The 19550-nt window shown below is 41.3% G+C and overlaps 1 protein-coding gene across 6 annotated transcripts in view; it reads left to right on the top strand.

The window, feature by feature from the left end:
* LOC126428063 (F-box/LRR-repeat protein fbxl-1-like) overlaps positions 1–19550 on the top strand; it is a 122179-nt gene that overhangs the window by 57692 nt on the left and 44937 nt on the right. For all 6 annotated transcript variants that reach the window (XM_050089941.1, XM_050089940.1, XM_050089942.1 and 3 more), the window contains exon 4: positions 19182–19489. In XM_050089941.1, the coding sequence (XP_049945898.1) occupies positions 19182–19489 (308 nt within the window). The remainder of the gene's footprint in view (positions 1–19181; positions 19490–19550) is intronic.

The following is a 19550-nucleotide window of genomic DNA, read 5'->3' as shown; positions in this document are numbered from 1 at the left end:
GAAGTGTACACGAGTAGAATAGTGTGTGGTCGTGCATTTCTTGTGGGTGGAAGGGCTGTTCACAGGAGAAGTGTATCGTGAAGTGGGTCCCGTGTATGTTGACAACTGTTTATCACAGAAATCTGCGTTCACTCGGATCAGGAGTTCATAAAGGGAAGGCAAAGCATCAGAGATTGGGAGCATGCTTGCTGTCCTGCAGTGGTTGCAACTGAAACTGAGGAGCAGTGTGTGGAGCAGATAATTCGTAACGAGTGGTATGTGGCGATCAGTGGCGTAGCACGTGCTGTAGGCTGTTCGTGTCAAACAGCTTACACTATAATGGGTGAGCATAAAGTTTGTGCACAGTGGTTGCCTAGCATGGTGACTGAGGAGCACAAAATGAATATAATGGGTTTTTCTCAACAGCACCTCATTCGATACTCTGGGGAAGGAAGGAAGGAAGGAAGGAGAGGATTTAGTGGCACAAATTGTTGCAGGGGTCAAGTTTTGGGTTCACCACTTTCAACCAGAGACCAAACGACCATCCACGGAACGGAAGCATTCTACCTCTTCGACAATAAAAACACTGAAGGCCATTCTGTCAGCCTGCAAGATTCTGCTCACCACGTTTTGGGACACATGAGGGCTGTACTGGTTAAATTCCGGCCTCACGGTGAGACACCGAATGCCATGTCATACTGCACCAGTGTGTGGGAACTCTTGACACACCATTCACCACAAATGTATTGATTCCTCTAGATGACAGTGCCTGCCCTCGTACAGAAAGACAAATACGGGACCTGTTACCGATATTTAATTGGGAATGCTTTGAACAGTTGCCCTACGGTCCCAACTTACCCTCGGAAGACTTCTTTGCTGCCAGTTATTGAGGGCTTGTAAAAAGGTGGGATAAGTGTCTGAATGTACAGTGTGAATATGTAGCAAAGTGAAACAAATTTCAGGAAGTTACTTCGATTTTTATTGCCTCTAGCCTGTTTTGCAACTTATTTATTGACACGCCATCACGCTTACAGAGGTACGGGAAAACTAGTAGAAGCTGACCTCGAGGAAGGTCAGTTTGGGTTCCAGAGAAATGTAGAAACACACAGGGCAATACTGCCCCTGAAGTTAGCTGGCATAAAATACGGGGAGTGAAAGGATATTTATGGCACGTACAGAAAGTAGACTGCAGATGTAAGAGTTTAAGGGCACGAAAGTTGCAGTGCCGTACAGTATCGATACCGTGCCAGGCAGAACGCATCCGCTGCCGTCTTGAAGCCACATCTCTGGTCGTACACGTATGTAGCACCACTGCTGAACTGGATAAGAAGACACTGCAATGAGCCAACTAGTAGTCTACGAGTGAAGGTTATAGTGGCGTTTCTGTATTTTGATCATTTATAATGATTAGGCTCTGTCTAATGGAATCTCTTGGACATGCTGTACGAATTTACGTAAACAGCAGTGCCACTGTGATTATGCGTACTTCTAATCGTATCTGCTCTCTGTCTAACCACCCGCTATTCCATGACACCCGCCACGTGCGGATCCGACGAAAGGGAAGCAGTGCTGCAAAGCGAGGAAGATGGGGTTGTAGCCTAAACCAGGTGTCGTTCAGTCTGTTCACTGAGTGAGCAGTAAAGGAAACTGGGAATAAATTTGAAAATGGAATTAAAGTTCAGGAAGAAGAAATTAAAAGCTTGAGGTTTCCTGATGACTCTGTAATTTCTGTTAGTGTCGGGAGAGGGCTCGCAGAGTAGGTGAACAGAAAGGATAATGTCTCGAAAAGAGGATATTAGACGAATGTCGACAAAAGCGAGACAGGGTAGCAGAATATACTCGAATTAAAATGGGCTGTGGCGAGAGATTTAGATTGGAAAATTGGACACTAAAAGTAGTGGAGGAGTTATGTTATCTGAGTAGCAAAATAACATAATTGCTGAATTAGAGGGGATGTAAAATGCAGATTATCAATAACAAGAAAAGCATTTCTGAAAAAGAGGACTCTGTTAACATCAAATTCAAACTTAAGTGTCAGAAAGTCCACCTCTGTAACCAAACGATTAATTTTGCTGCCTTCAGTGTGGAGGTCGCAGGTTCAATTCCTGGTACCTCTTCAGATATCTTTTGAGATAGGGAGATATGGTACGGTATTCACTCAGCCCTTGTGAGGTCAAATTAAGAAGCAACAGCATCATCAGGATTCATCTGGTGGCTACAACGGCTGGAGCATTTGCCAGCATGCTGATCACACATTCCACCGTTGTAGACCGCTCCTCGTAGTGCCTTTTAGGCAGCAGTTGGCCAGCCAGAACAGGCCTGAGGCCTAATCCGTGAGCGGTGTTTACGTTTATGTTAGGAGACCTTTCCTGAAGGTACTTGTGTGGAGTCTACACTTGTATGTAATTGGGACGTGATTGATAAGCAATTCAGACAACAGTAAAACAGATCCTTTTGAAATATGGTGCTACAGAAGAAAGCTGAAGGTTAGATGAGTAACTGACAAAGAGGTACTCTGTGAAATAGAGGTAACATAGATTTAGGATTGTCTGACAACAATGCTCTCACCATTGAAATCCCTTTAAGGTCAAACGACGATAAAGGTGTAAATAATATTTACAAAAGAAACTTCTCTGTGGACAGCTGTCATCAGTTCATAAGTATCTTAGAAAATAAAAATTGGTTAGATGTTATGAAACAAACAAGTACAGATGAGGCATATAGTATATTTTCATCGAATTATCTGATGAACTTTGATATGTGTTTCCCAAAGAAACTGACCAGAATCAAGTCTAATGGACACATAAAGTCAGGTTCTTGGATGACTCTTGGCATTAATAAATTGTGTGAAAAAATGAAAAAACTCAATTCAGAGTTGAGGGAATGTGCAGATACTGATTTTATAGAATATGTAAAAACGTATAGGAAAATATACTGCAGAGTAATTGCAAATGCAAAGTTAATAAGTAATGACATGGAAATAAAACAGTCCAGAAATAAAACTAAAATAGCATGGGAAATTGTGAGAAAAGAAACTGGGGTACCTATCAAAGATAAGGAAATTATTCTAAAAGATGAGGAGAATAAAATGTTAGATAAATATGCCATGCCCAGTTATATAAATAATTACTTTTTAAATATACCCCAGACATTAAGCAGGAATTTTGGGGAGCAGATGAAGAGAGCAGCACCCAAGGCACCCAGCAGTATGATGGCAGTCCCAACAAACGAAAAGGAAGTTTTAAAAGTGATTAAAAGTCCCAAGTCCAAGATGTCAGCTGGAGTAGTTGAGGTGCCAATAATACTAGCAAAGAAAACAGCTAATCAAATAGCGAAACCATTGGTGCACGTAGCAAACGTGTCAATGGCTGAGGGAGTGTTTCCACAGAAACTGAAAATTTCTAAAGTCGTTCCCCTGTTGAAAAAGAGAATTAAGCTTAAAATAGAAAACTACAGACCTGTCTCACTTCTCCCAACTTTCTCAATGTGTGACTCTATATTTCATTTGTATCTGTAAAACCTTAATCTTAATATCCACAATCTGGTAAACAGTAATCAGCACAGTTTTCAAGCTGGGAGAAGTACCGAAACAGCTGTACTGGAATACACAAAAGAAATAATCAGTAAATTGGGAGAGGGAAAAAGTGTAGTTGGATTAAATCTAGATCTGTCAAAAACCTTTGACACTGTTGACCACAGCATACTTTTGGAAAAACGTGAAGCTATAGGTATTAGTGGACCGGTAAAAAAGTGGTTTGAGTTGTATCTGGAAAGGAGGATGCAGGTAGTTGAAATTACAGCACCAAATATTAGCCAAAAAATTAAACTAAGGTCAGGTCCAAGGGAGGTCACTGTAGGAGTACCCCAAGGAAGTGTATTAGGCCCTTTGCTGTTCCTCATTTACATTAGTGATATCCGGGTGTCAGAGAGAAAAGCTAGAATCATGTTATTTGCTGATGATACTAGTTTAATAGTTAGTGATATGAAGCAGTCATTGCACAGTACTGTGGACCATGTCCTACAAGATATACAAAAATGGTTTAGTGCAAACAAGCTAACAGTGAATGCAAAAAAAACTAATTATGTGCAATATGGAAAAATAAGTGAACATGATGACCTAAATGCCACCATGGAGGACAAACAACTTGAAAGAGTACAGTGTGCAAAATTCCTGGGTATGCACAGTGATGAGAAGATAAACTGGAAGGACCATTTGGTGAGCTTAGCACTAAAACTAAATTCAGCATGTTTTGTACTTAGAATAATTTCAAGAGTTTGTAGTAATGACTGTACCAGATTAGTATATTTTGGCTATTTTCAGTCCATTGTGTCCTATGGGATAGTATTCTGGGAAAAAATAAATTGTCGTCTAAATGAGATTTTCAAATTGCAAAAATGCGCTATTTGGATAATGAGCCAGAGCCCACCTCAAACACATTGTAGGCCCCTTTTTAAAGCACTGAAAATTTTAACAATTCCATCATTATACATTCTGAAATGTCTGTTGATGATCAAAAGAAATCAGGACAAAATTAAAACCAATACAGACTATCATAATTACGATACACGGCAATGTAAAGATTTCCCCTTACAAGCTGTAACAAGGACCCGAAGTCAGAAACATGTTTGTAATCAAGGCATCAAACTTTTTTAATGCACTACCAAAACATATCAAAGAGCTGGAAAATGAGGATAAATTTAAAACTGTTATAAAGAGTCACATGCTTGACAAATGTTGATACAGTGTAAGTGAATTTCTAGGCTCAACTGTATTATTATATAAAGAACCACATGCTTGACAAATGTCACTACAGGATAAGTGAATAGCTCTGCTCAACTGTATAAGAATATATGATATCATAAATGTGACAAATGAAATCACAACATGGAGGAATAGGTCTGTTAAGCACATAAGAAATTACATTATAAAAACACTTATTAGTTGTATATTGTATTAAACATAAGATAGATTCATATGAATTCAGCATAGAAAAAATTTTTGTTAAGATATTATATAGTTGTTGAAATGTATCCTGACAAATCCTATATCACAAGTGTGATGATAATGGGATGATAATAAATAAATAAATAAATAAATTGGGGGGAAAATAACTCCCTGGCACAATGTGGCTAAAGGAAGGAGTAGCTCGATACAGAACAATCTGCGGCATTGAGGAGTAATTAATTTGGTGGTGAAGGGAAGTATATTTGATTATAGTGCTTTACTTGGACTGAAGTTCAAAATACTTTTCAGTTACTGGTGCCTGCTATATGAAGCGGACTTTGGAGGAATATGAGGAAACTCTGTACACCATAATAAATCTCCATTTCATCGCAATAATATAAGAATAGTTTTGTTGTAATACTTTCTTCTTTTGTTTACCCACCTCAGTGTAGAAAACTATTAGTAGATCAGTTTTCTTGGATTTAGTAAAATAATTTGTTCCTATTTTTAAGTCAAAGACAACTACCACTCATTGCTGTAATAAAAGGCTTATTACATTCTCTGAGTTTCTAATTCCAATCTTCCATTTGGGCTAAATGGATCTTTAATGCTTCATTTCCATATAACTTCCCAAACTCTGTGCAAAATAAATAAAAATACCCAGTTGCAATTTTTTTTAAATTGTGAATAATTCCTCTCACTACAGATAATACGATATTGTGAATTGTGATAATTCCTCTCACTACTCACTATAAATCTACATTATACATTCACAAATCATTTCCTATGATGAACAGGTGGAAAATAATTCTACTGGCAATAGGCAATAACTGAACATTTTCTTAATATAAATTACACGGTACAGTTACAGAGCCATCACCTTTTTTTTATTGACTATACAGCTGCCGTCTTCTCACCTTTGCTGACTGTCGGCTAATAAATCGTGGTGCCTGGTGTTGCATCAGATGAGATAGATGATACCACACTGTCAGTATTGTAAACTCCACACGAAATGGAGAATGAAAAAACATTTGAGTAAATGTATCGAAAAGAAACTAAACTAAACTACGCCCGAACAGGCCGTGAAGGCACAACGGTACCAACCGGCTGCTGTGCCGTCCTCAGCCCACAGGTGTCACCGGATACAGAGGGGGATGTGGTCAGCACACTGCTCTCCCGGCCGTACGTACGTTTAAGAGACCGGAGCCGCTACTTCTCGATCGAGTAGCTCCTCAGTTTGCCTCGCGAGGGCCGAGTGCACCCCGTTTGCCGACAGCGGTCGGCAGATCGGATGGTGACCTGTCCGAGTGCTAGCCCGGCCCGACAGTGCTTAGCTTCGGTAATCTGGTGGGAACAGATGTTACCACTATGGCAGGGCCACTGCCAAATGTATTGAGATGAAGCTAACGTAAATGCTGTGAAGTACAAAATTATGAATGTTTGCCTGGTGTCAGTTGGGCAGGGAATGTTAGTAAGACTACATATTTTAGAGGCAGACCAGAACTTAATTACAGGAAAGAAGGAAAGATGTTCAAACAAGTGTAGGCTGAGTGGTTATTCAGAGATAAAGAGGCAGCTGCATCAAACTAGGCAACTCATACAAATCTCTGGATGTAAGAATTTGTAGGGAAATTGAACTGAACTGTTTTGTAGCCTCTGCCATAGATAAACGGGTGGCAGACTTTGGTTCATTGGTAGAACACTAAGAAAATAGAATGAGTGCATAAAAGAGATTGCTTGCAAAACACTTCTGCAATCCATTCTAGCATATTGCTCAGGTGTGTGAGACCCATACCAGACAAGACTGATAGTGGATATTCAGAGGATAGAAAGAAAGGCAGCCCGAATGATCACAGGCTTGTCTGACCCGTGAGAGAGTGTCACAGAGATACTGCGGATACTGAATTGACAGACTCATCTACATCTACATCTGCATCTATATTCTGCAAACCACGGTGAGCTACACGGCGGAGAGTACGTCCCGTTTTACCAGTTACTGGGGTTTCTTCCTGTGACATTCGTGTATGGAGTATGGGAAGAATGATTGTTTAAATGCCTCTGTGTGCGCAGTAATTATTCTAATCGTACCGTCGCGCCACCTCTGTGAGCAATACGTAGGGAGTTGTAGTACATTCCTAGAGTAATTATCTAAAGCCAGCTCTTGAGGGATCATTAACAGAGTTTGTTGGGATAGTTTACATTTATCTCCAAGAGTCTTCTGGTTCAGTTCCTTCAGTATCTTTGTGACAATCTCCCACAGATTAAACAAACCTGTGACCATTAGTGTTCCCCTTCTCTGTATACATTAGTATCCCCTGTTAGTCCTACCTGGTACGGCTCCTACCCACTGAAGCAGTATTTTAGGATAGGTCACACGAGTGATTTGTAAACAATCTCTGCTGTAAACTGATTGCACTTCCCCAGTATTCTACCAATAAACTGAAGTCTACTACGTGCTTTATCCGTGACTGAACCTATGTGATTATTCCATTTCGTGTCCCTACAAAGCATATACAAGCACCTGGGTGTAGAGATGGCTGATTCCAGCAGTGACTCAGTGGTATTATGTCATAGGATACTACATTTTTTCATTTTGTGAAGTGCAAAATTTTACATTTCTGAACATTTAGAGCAAGTTGCCAAACTCTGCATCATGTTGAAATCTTATCAAGATCTGACTGAATATTTAAGTAGTTTCTCTCAAATAGTACTTCATTATAGATAACTGAATCATCTGCAAAAAGACTGGTTTTACTATTCATATTGTCTACAAGTCATTAATATACAACATGAACAGCAATGGTCCCTGGTGCACACCCGAAGTTACTTGTACATCTGATGATGGCTCTCCATCCGAGATAATAGGCTGCATTCTCCCTACCAAAAAGTCCTCAACCCAGTCACAAATTTCATTTGATACCCCATATGATCATACTTTTGACATTGCAGTACTAAGACAAATGCTTTTTGGAAATCGAGAAACACTGCATCTACCTGGTTGCCTTGATCCAAAGCTTTCAGTATGACATGTGAGAAAAGTGCGAATTGGGTTTCACATGATCAATCTTTTCAAAAACCGTGCATCACTTCTACAATGCTTCTTGTAGATGAGTGTGACCTGTGCCATTTTTTCAAAAATTGGGCACGGTTTTTTGTTCGAGGATCTACGATAGATTGTAGTGAGGAGAGGGGTTAACTTGGCTGCAAATTCAGCAGAGAATCTGACAGGGACTCCATTGGGCCCTGGAGCTTTGTTTAGTTTTAACAATTTCAGCTGTTTCTCAGCACCATTGACACTAACACTTATTTAATTCATCTTTTCAATGGTTTGAGGATTAAATTGGAGCAATTCTCCTGGGTTTTCCTTTGTAAAGGAAGATTTGAAAATGGAGTTAAGCATTTCACCCTTTCATCTACATCTACATCATACTCCGCAAGCCACCTAATGATGTGTGGTGGAGGGTACTTTCACTACCACTTTTTGACCCTCCAACCCTGTTCCACTCCTGAATAGTGTGTGGGAAGATTGATTGTCGGTAAGCCTCTGTATTGGCTCTAATTTCTTGAATTTTCTCCTCGTGGTTAATACACGGGATGTATGTCGGGGCGAAGTAATATGTTGTCGGACTCCTCCTGAAAAGTGCTGTCCTGAAATTTCAAAAGGAAATCTCTCCGTGATGCACAATGCCTCTCTTGTAACATCTACCAGTGGAGTTTGTATAGCATCTCTGTAATGCTCTCTCACCAGCTAAAAGATCCTGTGATGAAATGTGCTGCTCTTTGTTGGATCTTCTTTATCTTCTCTACCAGTTCTACCTGATAGGGATCCCAGATAGATGAACAATACTCAAGAATCAGATGAACAAGTGCCTTATAAGCCACTTCTTTTGTGAATGAGTTATATTTCCTTAAGATTCTTCTGATGAATCCGAGTCTTGTGTCTGCTTTGCCCACTATCTGTTTTGTATGGTCATTCCACTTAATGTCACTCTGGATAGTTACACTTAGATATTTTACGGCAGACACTGTCTCAAGGTGTTTGTCATTAGTGCAGCTCTACAGTAGTGGATTTCTTTTTCTATGTATGCGCAATATGTTACATTTATTTATGTTCAAGGTCAACTGCCAGAGTCTGTTCCAGTCATCAATTCTCTGCAGGTTGTTCTGCAAATTCTTACTATCTTCTGATGTTGCTACTTTGGTATAGACAACTTTGTCATCTGCAAATAGCCTTAAAGAGGATCCGATGCTTTCTTCTAAATCCTTTATGTATATTGTTAACAGCAACGGTCCTATCACACTTCCCTTTGGTACTCCGAATATTACCTTTACACCTGTCGATTTAGTTCCATTAAGAGCTACATGTTGAGTTCTGTCTGCAAGAATGTCTTGAATCCAATTGCAGGTCTGCTCTGATACTCCGTAAGCTCATATTTTTTTCATTAAATGGCAATGAGGGATGGTGTCAAATGCCTCACTGAACTCAAATAACACGGCATCAACCTGAGCGCCATTGTACACTGTGCTGTGGATCTCATGGAATAATAGAGTGGGCTGAGTTTCACAGGATTCCTATTTGTGGAATCCATGTTGATTTTTATAAAGGAGATGTTCATTTTCCAAAAACATCATAATTCTTGAGCATAAAACATGTTCCATAATTCTACAACAGATTGACATCAATGATATACGTCTGTAACTGTGTGGATCTGTCTTACGGCCTTTCTTAAAAACGGGAATGACCTGCCTTTTTTCCAGTCGTTTGGTATTTTTCATTGCTCAAGTGATCTGCAATAAATTACTGCTAGAAGGGGAGCAAGTTCTTTTGCATAATCTTTATAGAATCTTATAGGTATCTCATCTGGTCCTCAGACCGTTCCACTACTAAGCGATTGTAACTACTTTTCAGTTACGTGGTCAATTATCTCAGTATCTGCCACTTCGATGTTCATACGACGGTTGAAAGGATGGACAGTGTTACGATCTTCCACGGTGAAGCAACTTCAGAAGACCGAATTCAGTATTTTGACCTTCTCTCTGTTATCTTCCATTTTGGTGCCAGTGTGGTCACTGAGAGAAAGAATTAATGATTTTGACCCACTTAGTAATTTTACATACAACCAAAATCTCTTAGTCTTTGTTGATCCATTATGGATGCTGGCATGAACTTCTTGATCCAATAATTTACCAACAGCCGTATGTATTGTAGAAATTTATTTTATTTTATGAACTTCTATGTGCTACCAGTTTCGGCATTACATTGATGCCATCTTCAGGCCCCACATGTCATAGTCATAAAATCGCTATTCACGGAGGGACCCATATAACTGGATCCGTGAATCAAATCGTTATGCAACAGCTCTTGGTGGCCACGCAACACAGACTCTCTTAGGGTTTTTACTCGGATTTGTTGACAATGTCTTACTTTCAAAATCATTGAAAGCTTCTCTCATTGCTCTCCTTACATTCATTTTCGCTTTGTTCAGCTTTTGTTTGTCACCTAGGTTTTTACTTCTCTTGAATCTGAGTTGAAGTGCTCTTTGTTTATGTAGCACTTTTCTAACACGACTATTACACCGTGGTGGATCTTTTCCGTCTCTTAAAACATTACTTGGAACATACTTGTCTAGTGCATATTGAACGATGCCTTTGAATTTTTTTCCATTTGTTCTCGACATCTTTGTCCTCATCACCTAATATTTGATACTAACTGCTGAGATATTCTGAAATTTGTATCCTGTCACCTTTGCTGAGCAAATACATCTTCCTACCTTTCTTAACATTTCTTGTAGGATCCGTCATCATAGATTCTGTCACAGCCTTACGATTACCGATACCTTTCTCTGCATTAACTGATTTTATAAGTTCAGGTCTGTTTGTTGCCAGGAGGTCTAAGACGTTGTCCTCTCGAGTTGGTTCTCTAACTATCTGCTCAAAGTAATTTTTGGACAAGACATCCAGAACAGTGCCTCATGATTCTCTGTCTCTGGCACCACTTTTGATGGCATAACACTTCCAGTCTATACCTGGCAAGTTGAAGTCACCCCCTATTACAGCGGCACAATCAGGAAAATTACTAATGATATTCTGCAAGTTCTGCCCGAAGCATTCTACACTCACAATCGGAGTCCGTGGTAACCTCACTAGATATTATCGAATTTTTTACAGCAATATGCACGCTGCTATCATTGGCAACTAACCTATCCCTAAGATAAACATTCCAGTCTGAACTTAGGATTTCGTTGTCACTGATGTCTGGTGCAATGCCACCTTCAGTAAGTGATACTAATTCGTGGACATTTTCTGGGATGCTCCTGCAGTTTATTAAAATCATATTAATCTTTTCTGTCTCTGATCTGCAAGGACCAAGATTCTCTGTGGTTGCTGTGTCTGATTTGACAGGAGTTCTCTGACCTAAAACAGCTCCGTGTGCACACCACACGTACTCCACTACCCTAGTAGCCGCGACCTGCATTTAAAGCACGCCTGACCTATTAAGGAGAACCTTAAAATTCTGCACCCAATAGCGGAGGTTGAGAAATTTGCATCTGATACTGCCACAGAATACTAAATACTGCAAAATACTAACGCGAATTCTTTACAGATGAATGGAAAAACTAGTAGAAGTCAACCTCGGGGAAGATCAGTTTGGATTCCGTAGAAATGTTGGAACACTTGAGACAATACTGACCTTACGACTTATCTTAGAAGAAATATCAAGGAAAGGCAAACCTACGTTTCTAGCATTGGTAGACTTAGAGAAAGCTTTTGACAATGTTGACTGGAATATTCTCTTTCAAATTCTAAAGGTGGCACGGGTAAAATACAGGGAGCGAAAGGCTCTTTACAATTTGTACAGAAACCAGATGGCAGTTATAAGGGTCGAGGGGCATGAAAGGGAAGCAGTGGTTGGGAAGGGAGTGAGACAGGGCTGTAGCCTCTCTCCGATGTTATTCAATCTGTATATTGAGCAAGCAGTAAAGGAAACAAAAGAAAAATTTGGAGTAGGTATTAAAATCCATGGAGAAGAAATAAAAACTTTGAGGTTCGCCGATGACATTGTAATTCTGTCAGAGACAGCAAAGGACTTGGAAGAGCAGTTGAACGGAATGGACAGTATCTTGAAACGAGGATATAAGATGAACATCAACAAAAGCAAAATGAGGATAATTGAATGTAGTCGAATTAAGTAGGGTGATGCTGAGGGAATTAGATTAGGAAATGAAACACTTAAAGTAGTAAAGGAGTTTTGCTATTTGGGGAGCAAAATAACTGATGATGGTCGAAGTAGAGAGGATATAAAATGTAGACTGACAATGGGAAGGAAAGAATTTCTGAAGAAGAGAAATTTGTTAACATTGAGTATAGATTTAAGTGTCAGGAAGTCGTTTCTCCAAGTATTTGTACGGAGTGTAGCCTTGTATGGAAGTGAAACGTGGACGATAAATAGTTTAGACAAGAAGAGAATAGAAGCTTTCGAAATGTGGTGCTGCAGAAGAATGCTGAAGATTAGATGGGTAGATCACATAACTAATGAGGAGGTACTGAATACAATTGGGGAGAAGAGGAGTTTGTGGCACAATTTGACAAGAAGAAGGGACCGGTTGGTAGGACTTGTTCTGAGGCATCAAGGGATCTCCAATTTAGTACTGGAGGGCAGCATGTAGGGTAAAAGCCCTAGAGGGAGATCAAGAGATGAATACACTAAGCAGATTCATAAGGATGTAGGCTGCAGTAGGTACTGGGAGATGATGAAGCCTGCACAGGATAGAGTAGCATGGAGAGCTGCATCAAACCAGTCTCAGGACTGAAGACAACAACAACAACAACAACAACAACAACAACAACATATACACGCTACCACGATTGGCGACTAACCTATCCCTAAGATAAATATTCCAGTCTGAACTTAGGATTTCTTTGTCACTGATGTCTGGTTTCAACCAGCTTTCTGTTCCCAATACTATCTGTGCAATGCCACCTTCAGTAAGCGATACTAATTCTTGGACCTTTCCTGGGATGCTCCTGCAGTTTACTAAAATCATATTAATATTTCTATCTTTGATCTGTGAGGACCAAGATTCTCCGTGGTTGCTGTGGCTGATTTGACAGACAAATCATCATTGCTCCCAAGGGAGAAGTTCTCTAACCCAAAACAGCTCCACGTGCACACCACACGTACTCCACTACCTTAGTAGCCGCGACCTGCATTTAGTGCACGCCTGACCTACTAAGGGGAACCTTAAAATTGTGCACCCGATAGCGGAGCTCGAGAAATTTGCATCCGATACTGCCACAGAGTCGTCTGAGTGTCCAGTTTAGACCTTCCACTCTGCTCCAAACCGGAGGACCACGATCGACCCTGGGTACGGTGCTACAAATAGACAGCTCAGCCCTCAACCCACGTGCATTGCTAGTCGCCTTCACCAAATTGGCCAGCTGCCGAAAGGAGCCGAGGGTGGCCTCATAACCCGAGCGGCAGGCGTCATTCGTGTCGACACGTACCACTACGTGCACCTGGTCGCACCCAGTGCGCTCGATAGTTGCCGGCAGGGTTGCCTCTGCATCCTGGATGAGACCTCCTGGCAAACATACCAAAGGCACACTGGAACTCTTTCCTGCCTTGCCTGCTATCTCCCCGAGGGGCTCCATCACCCGCCTAACATTGGAGCTCCTAACGACTAGCGTACCCACCCTCCGTATTTGTCCAGCCGGGCAGGAAACTCGACTGCTGGCCCGACTGGAAAGGCATCCCGTGCCGGCTCAGAGTTACCGTCCACGCCGGGTAGCACCTCGTACCTGTCGCTAAGACACAGGGAGCCAGCTGCACAGCCTGCTCACTCTCTCGCCTTCCACCCAGTGACACGCAAACCCACCAGTGTCTGCCACCCACTCTGGAGTGAGGATGGACCGGTCAGATGCTTCGCTTTGCTACCCTCAATTTCAGTTGCCGTCTCATTCTCTAGGGACTGGACACTAACTTTTGTGCCACTGACAGCCTTTATATATGACCAGAATTTCTTTGGATTTTGTTGTCATTCGACAATGTTCTGCTACAGTATTCATTGAAGGCATCACGCATTGCTCTTTTGACAGCCAAATGCATTTCATTCTACATCACTTTATCTGTAGCCCTACTTTGTTTTACATCTATTATGCAGTTTTTCTACTTGACCATGGTCAAAGTAGAGAGGATATAAAATGCAGACTGGCTATGGCAAGGAAAGTGTTTCTTTAGAAGTTTCTTTACAGTAACTGTATATCATGGATGTTTCCTCCCATTATGAACTGTTCTACTGGGTACATATCTGTCTAGTGTGTGATTATCTATTCTTTTAAACTTGAGCCGGAATTCCTTTGGATGCTCCTGACCTGTGCTGAAAATTTCAAGTTCCTCATTGAGATATGACACTACTAATTTTTTATCTAGTTTACTGAACACTTATATCATTCTGCTTGTTTCAGTAGTGCTTTGTACTTTGGTAATCATTGTTGCCACAACCGCTTCTTATTCGCCGATACCAGTTTCGATGTGGACATCCTCAAATAAGTCAGGTCTTTTTGTTGCCATTAGATCCAATATATTTCCATCATGAGAAGGGTTCCTAACTATCTGTTGTAGGTGATTTTCATTTAGTAAAGTTTCACAGGATGTCTTATCACTCTCACCACTAACAAAACTCTAATTTTCCTAATTAATTGTTGGATGATCAAAGTTTCCATTGATGATTACAATGATTGGGGAACCTTAAAGTGAACTGTTTTCTCTCAAGTCTTCCGAGTCTTGCTCAAACAATTTCACATGCAGCTTCAATTTCCATCTCAGTGGATTTGAGTTTTTTGTCTACTGCGACAAATACACCACCTTCATTTCCCACTTGCCTAGCCTTTTGACATACACTTAAACTTTCCCCAAAAATCTCACAGGTATCAATTTCAAGTTTCAACCACCTTTCTGTACCTAGTACTGTGTGGGCTTCACGGCTGTTCAAGAGCGCTTCAAACTCTGGCACTTTGGTGTGAATGCTTTCACACAGGACCATGTTGTTGTTGTTGTTGTTGTTGTTGTTGTTGTCCTCAGTCCAGAGACTGGTTTGTCACAGCTCTCCATGCTACTCTATCCTGTGCAAGCCTCTTCATCTCCAAATAACTACTGCAACCTACATCCTTCTGAATCTGCTTAGTGTATTCATCTCTTGCTCTCCCTCTATGAGTTTTACCCTCCACACTGCCCTCCAATACTAGATGAGTGATCCCCTGATGCCTCAGAACATGTCCTACCAACCAATCCCTTCTTCTAGTCAAATTGTGCCACAAACTCCTCTTCTCCCCAATTCTATTCAGTAACTCCTCATTAGTTATGTGATCTACCCATCTAATCTTCAGCATCCTTCTGCAGCACCACATTTCGAAAGCTTCTATTCTCTTCTTGTCCAAACTGTTTATCGTCCATGTTTCACTTCCATACAAGGCTACACTCCGTACAAATACTTTGAGAAACGACTTCCTGACACTTAAATCTATACTCAATGTTAACAAATTTCTCTTCTTCAGAAACACTTTCCTTGCCATTGCCAGTTTACATTTTATACCCTCTCTACTTTGACCATGGTCAGTTATTTTGCTCCTCAAACAGAAAAACTCATTTACTACTTTAAGTGTCCCATTTGCTTATGTGATTCCCTCAGCATCACCTGATTTTATTTGACTACATTCCATCATCCTCATTTTGCTTTTGTCGATGTTGAAACACCCCATTATATCCTTTTTTGGATTTTGTGCAATTTACCAAAGCCGCCAGACAGTTAATTACTACGATTATATGACTGTGTGCTTACTGGATGGAAGGCCATCGGTTTTTCTGCTGTGGTTTCAGAGGTATTTCAACAGAGTGCGGCTGTTCTGAGATGAAATAGTTCATGACTTGACAGTTTTTCTATTATTAAAGACCACAAAGGTTGTGATATACAAACTGATATGTATTTTCTATTAACACACAAATTCTGAGACAGTTGCTACCTTCACCTTACACGCTTAATTACGGTTATATCTGTTATTGATTGCTGATTTTAAGTACTTCGTCACACGCAATGATGATGGATAACATTCACAACAATCCTCGCTGCAATCCACAGTCGTTGCTGGCTGACGCGGTTGACACGAAACACAAAATTCGGCACTTGTCACTTTTGGTTTTATATCACTCACGAATTGGTATTAATGAGGGTCAACCTCACAACGATAATGGGGTCGCGCTCATTTGTTACACTCCCGTGAATTTGCAGTTTACTCCTCATTTGGCACATCCGCCATTGACACCGTACTCAGCTCGACCACCCTTCTTGCCCATCTTCTCAGTACTGCCGCTCACTCGACGCTCTTCTCACTGCCTCCTGCAGCGCTCGACAATCGACGCCTCTGCTATCGACCTGGGCGTCGGATACTAATATCTGTGTTCATGGGATCACAGATCCCTTACAACATTAATCTCATATCCTTCTTTCAAAACATTGTCCATTCTGTTCAGCTGCTCTTCCAGGTCCTTTTGCTGTCTTTGAGAGAATTACAATGTCATCGGCGAACCTCAACATTTTTATTTCTTCTCCATGGATTTTAATGCCTACTCCGAATTTTTCTTTTGTTTCCTTTTCTGCTTGCTCAATATACAGATTGAATAACATCAGGGATAGGCTCTAACTCTGTCTCCCTCCCTTCTCAACTGCTGCTTCCCTTTCATGCCCTTTGACTCTTATAATTGCTATCTGGTTTCTGTACAAGTTGTAAATAGCTTTTTGCTCCCTGTAAATAACACCTGCCACCTTCAGAATTTGAAAGAGAGTATTCCAGTCAAGATTGTCAAAATCTGTAGGTTTGCCTTTCCTTAACCCATCTTCCAAGTTGTAGGGCCAGTATTGCCTCACTTTTTCCAACATTTCTACAGAATCCAAATTGATCTTCACTGTCTCAGCTTCTACCAGTTCTTCCATTCATCTGTAAAAAATTCGTGTTAGTATTTTGCAACTGTAACATATTAAACTGATAGTTTGGTAATTTTGACATCTGTCAACACCTGCTTTCTTTGGGATTGGAATTATTGTATTCTTCTTGAAGTCTAAGGGTATTTCACCTGTCTCATAGATCTTTCTCACCAGATGGAAGAGTTTTGCCATGGTAGGCTCTCACAGAGCTATCAGTAGTTCTAACAAAGTGTTGTCTACTTCCCGGGCCTTGTTTTGAATTAGGTCTTTCAATGCTCTGTCAAATTCTTCAGCAGTATCATATCTCCCATTTCATTTTCATCTACGTCATCTTCCATTTCCGTAATATTACCCTCAAGTACATTGCCCTTGTATAGACCCTCAATATACTCCTTCCACCTTTCTGCTTTTCCTTCTTTGCTTAGGGCTAGTTTTCCATCTGAGCTCATCTTTACAGTTGACCTCTAGCCATCCCTGCATAAGCATTTTGCCCTCTCTGTCGATCTCATTTTTGAGATGTTTGTATTTCTTTTTGCCTGCTTCATTTACGGCATTTTTATATTTTCTTCTTTCATCAGTTAAATTCAATAACTGCTGTGTTACCCAAGGATTTCTGCTAGCCCTCGTATTTTTACCTACTTGATCCTCTGCTGCCTTCACTATTTCATCTCTCAAAGCTGCCCATTCTTCTTCTATTGTATAGTTAACCATTAGGATTTCAATACTCTCACCTGTGGGAGACATTTCTTTCGATCTTACACTGATACTTCTGGGTTTCCTACATCTATTGTTATCTGGACTGGATGGAGAGTTGCCTAATCTGAGAAATCCTTGTGTGCATCCCACACACAGTGAGTTACCTCTGATGCGTAGTGCATGCCTGACCTACTTAGGGAGTCCCTACAATTCTCAACCGCATGGTGCAAGTCCAGGAAGTTGTAGCCTAGCTTGTCACACAACTTTTGAATTCTCTGGTTCAGTCCTTCCACTCTACTCATAACCAAAGGTCCACTGTCATTTCTGGGGACAATGCTGCAAATTGAGAGCCTTATTGAAACTCCATGCACAAGGCTAGTCCTCTCAACCTTCTCTTCTCTGCCAGTTGTTGGAGTGACACAAGAATGATTTTGGAGCCTGGACGACAGACATGATTTGTTCCAATTTGTGCCACAGTCTGCAGTTGGCTGCAGCTTATTCCTTCAGTGGCTCCTGGAATAGCCCCTTCAACATGTTGAATGAGGCCCCCCCCCCCCCCCCCCCCCCGCCCCCAGGCACTGAGTGCACCTGATGTTCTTTCCCGTCCCTTGCTGCCATTTCCCTAAGGTGTACCACCATTCACCTTACACTCTTCTAAGTGCCGACAAGTAATAGACCCCTACCTTTTGTGTTTGCCTCCTCTTGACACTGGACTGAACAGGTTTCCCCACAACAGGTGTAGTGGGTCCCACTGGCTCAGTTTCAGTGAAAGACAGCACCTCGAACTTGTCGGTTAGGGGATCAGTACGACAGTCTGAGTCCTCCTCGCTCACCGTCTGCCCTGTACAGGACACGTGGATCTACCATTGACAAGCCACTCAAAGTCAGTTGCACAGGTAATGACAGATCCTGTATTTTCTGCAGAGGAGGCAGGATCCACAGGAGAAGATGGTACTCGAGGTACCTCTGGTACAGGTATCACAGCTACACGACTCTCGGGAGTTCTTCTGACACACCGATTCGCGGTAGCTGTCAATCACTCGACAGTAGTCGTGGTGATTTCCGGCTGCTTACAAACGTCAACCAACTTGTATAGTTTACATATATCTCAAGAAAGCCTGCTAAAAGCTTCAAGAACATGCTTGTAATGATAATTGTATGAATATACTTCATCCCCTTATATATATATTGCTCACATAAGGCTTGTGAGGACAAGAGTAGGTTATTTACAGCATGCAGAGGGGCATTCAAACACTCATTCTTCCTGTGCTCCATACGTGAATGGAATGGAAAGAAGCCGTAACCCTAATAGATGACACAATGGGACATACCCTCTGCCACGCACTTCACTGCGGCTTGCTGAGTGTGGAATAGATGGTGTCTTTAGACTCATTTTCACAGTAATGAGAATGCAGCTGTATAAATTCATAGAGAATATTAATAGCAATACTGATATCGAGAAGGTTAGTTTCGGTGTATAAAATATGACAATAGTAAATGAATAGTTACATCCCATAATGAGATGTAATCTATGGAAAATACTGATGTACTAACAAATACACTGCAATTTGTTCTCCCTGCAGCTCCTGAAGTACATATTTGAGAAGTGTCCGAAGATAGAGAAGCTGATAATTGCCAACAACTTACTGGCCGACCGACAGTACGCGGAATTGGTGTCGCGCCTGGAACACTTGAAGAGCCTGGAAGTGTTCGAGAATCGGAGAGGTGCGGGGCCTGTGCTGCTGCGCTTCCTGGCAGACGCCTGCCCGAAGTTGCGGGAGATAAACCTCAGCTGTGACTACCACCCGCTGGAGGATGTCGAGTACTTCGTGAAGGCCAAGAGGGACACGCTCACTTCTGCCACCGTGCGCTGGACCATGGCGGGGAAGAGGTGAGTGTGTCGGCATCTTTCTCCGCGTTCTGGTACCTCACCTACATTCGCACAGACGTAA

This window comes from Schistocerca serialis, chromosome 12 (assembly GCF_023864345.2).
Source record: "Schistocerca serialis cubense isolate TAMUIC-IGC-003099 chromosome 12, iqSchSeri2.2, whole genome shotgun sequence".
NCBI classification, from domain to species: Eukaryota; Metazoa; Arthropoda; class Insecta; order Orthoptera; family Acrididae; genus Schistocerca; species Schistocerca serialis.
This window is presented reverse-complemented; position numbering and strand designations above follow the sequence as displayed.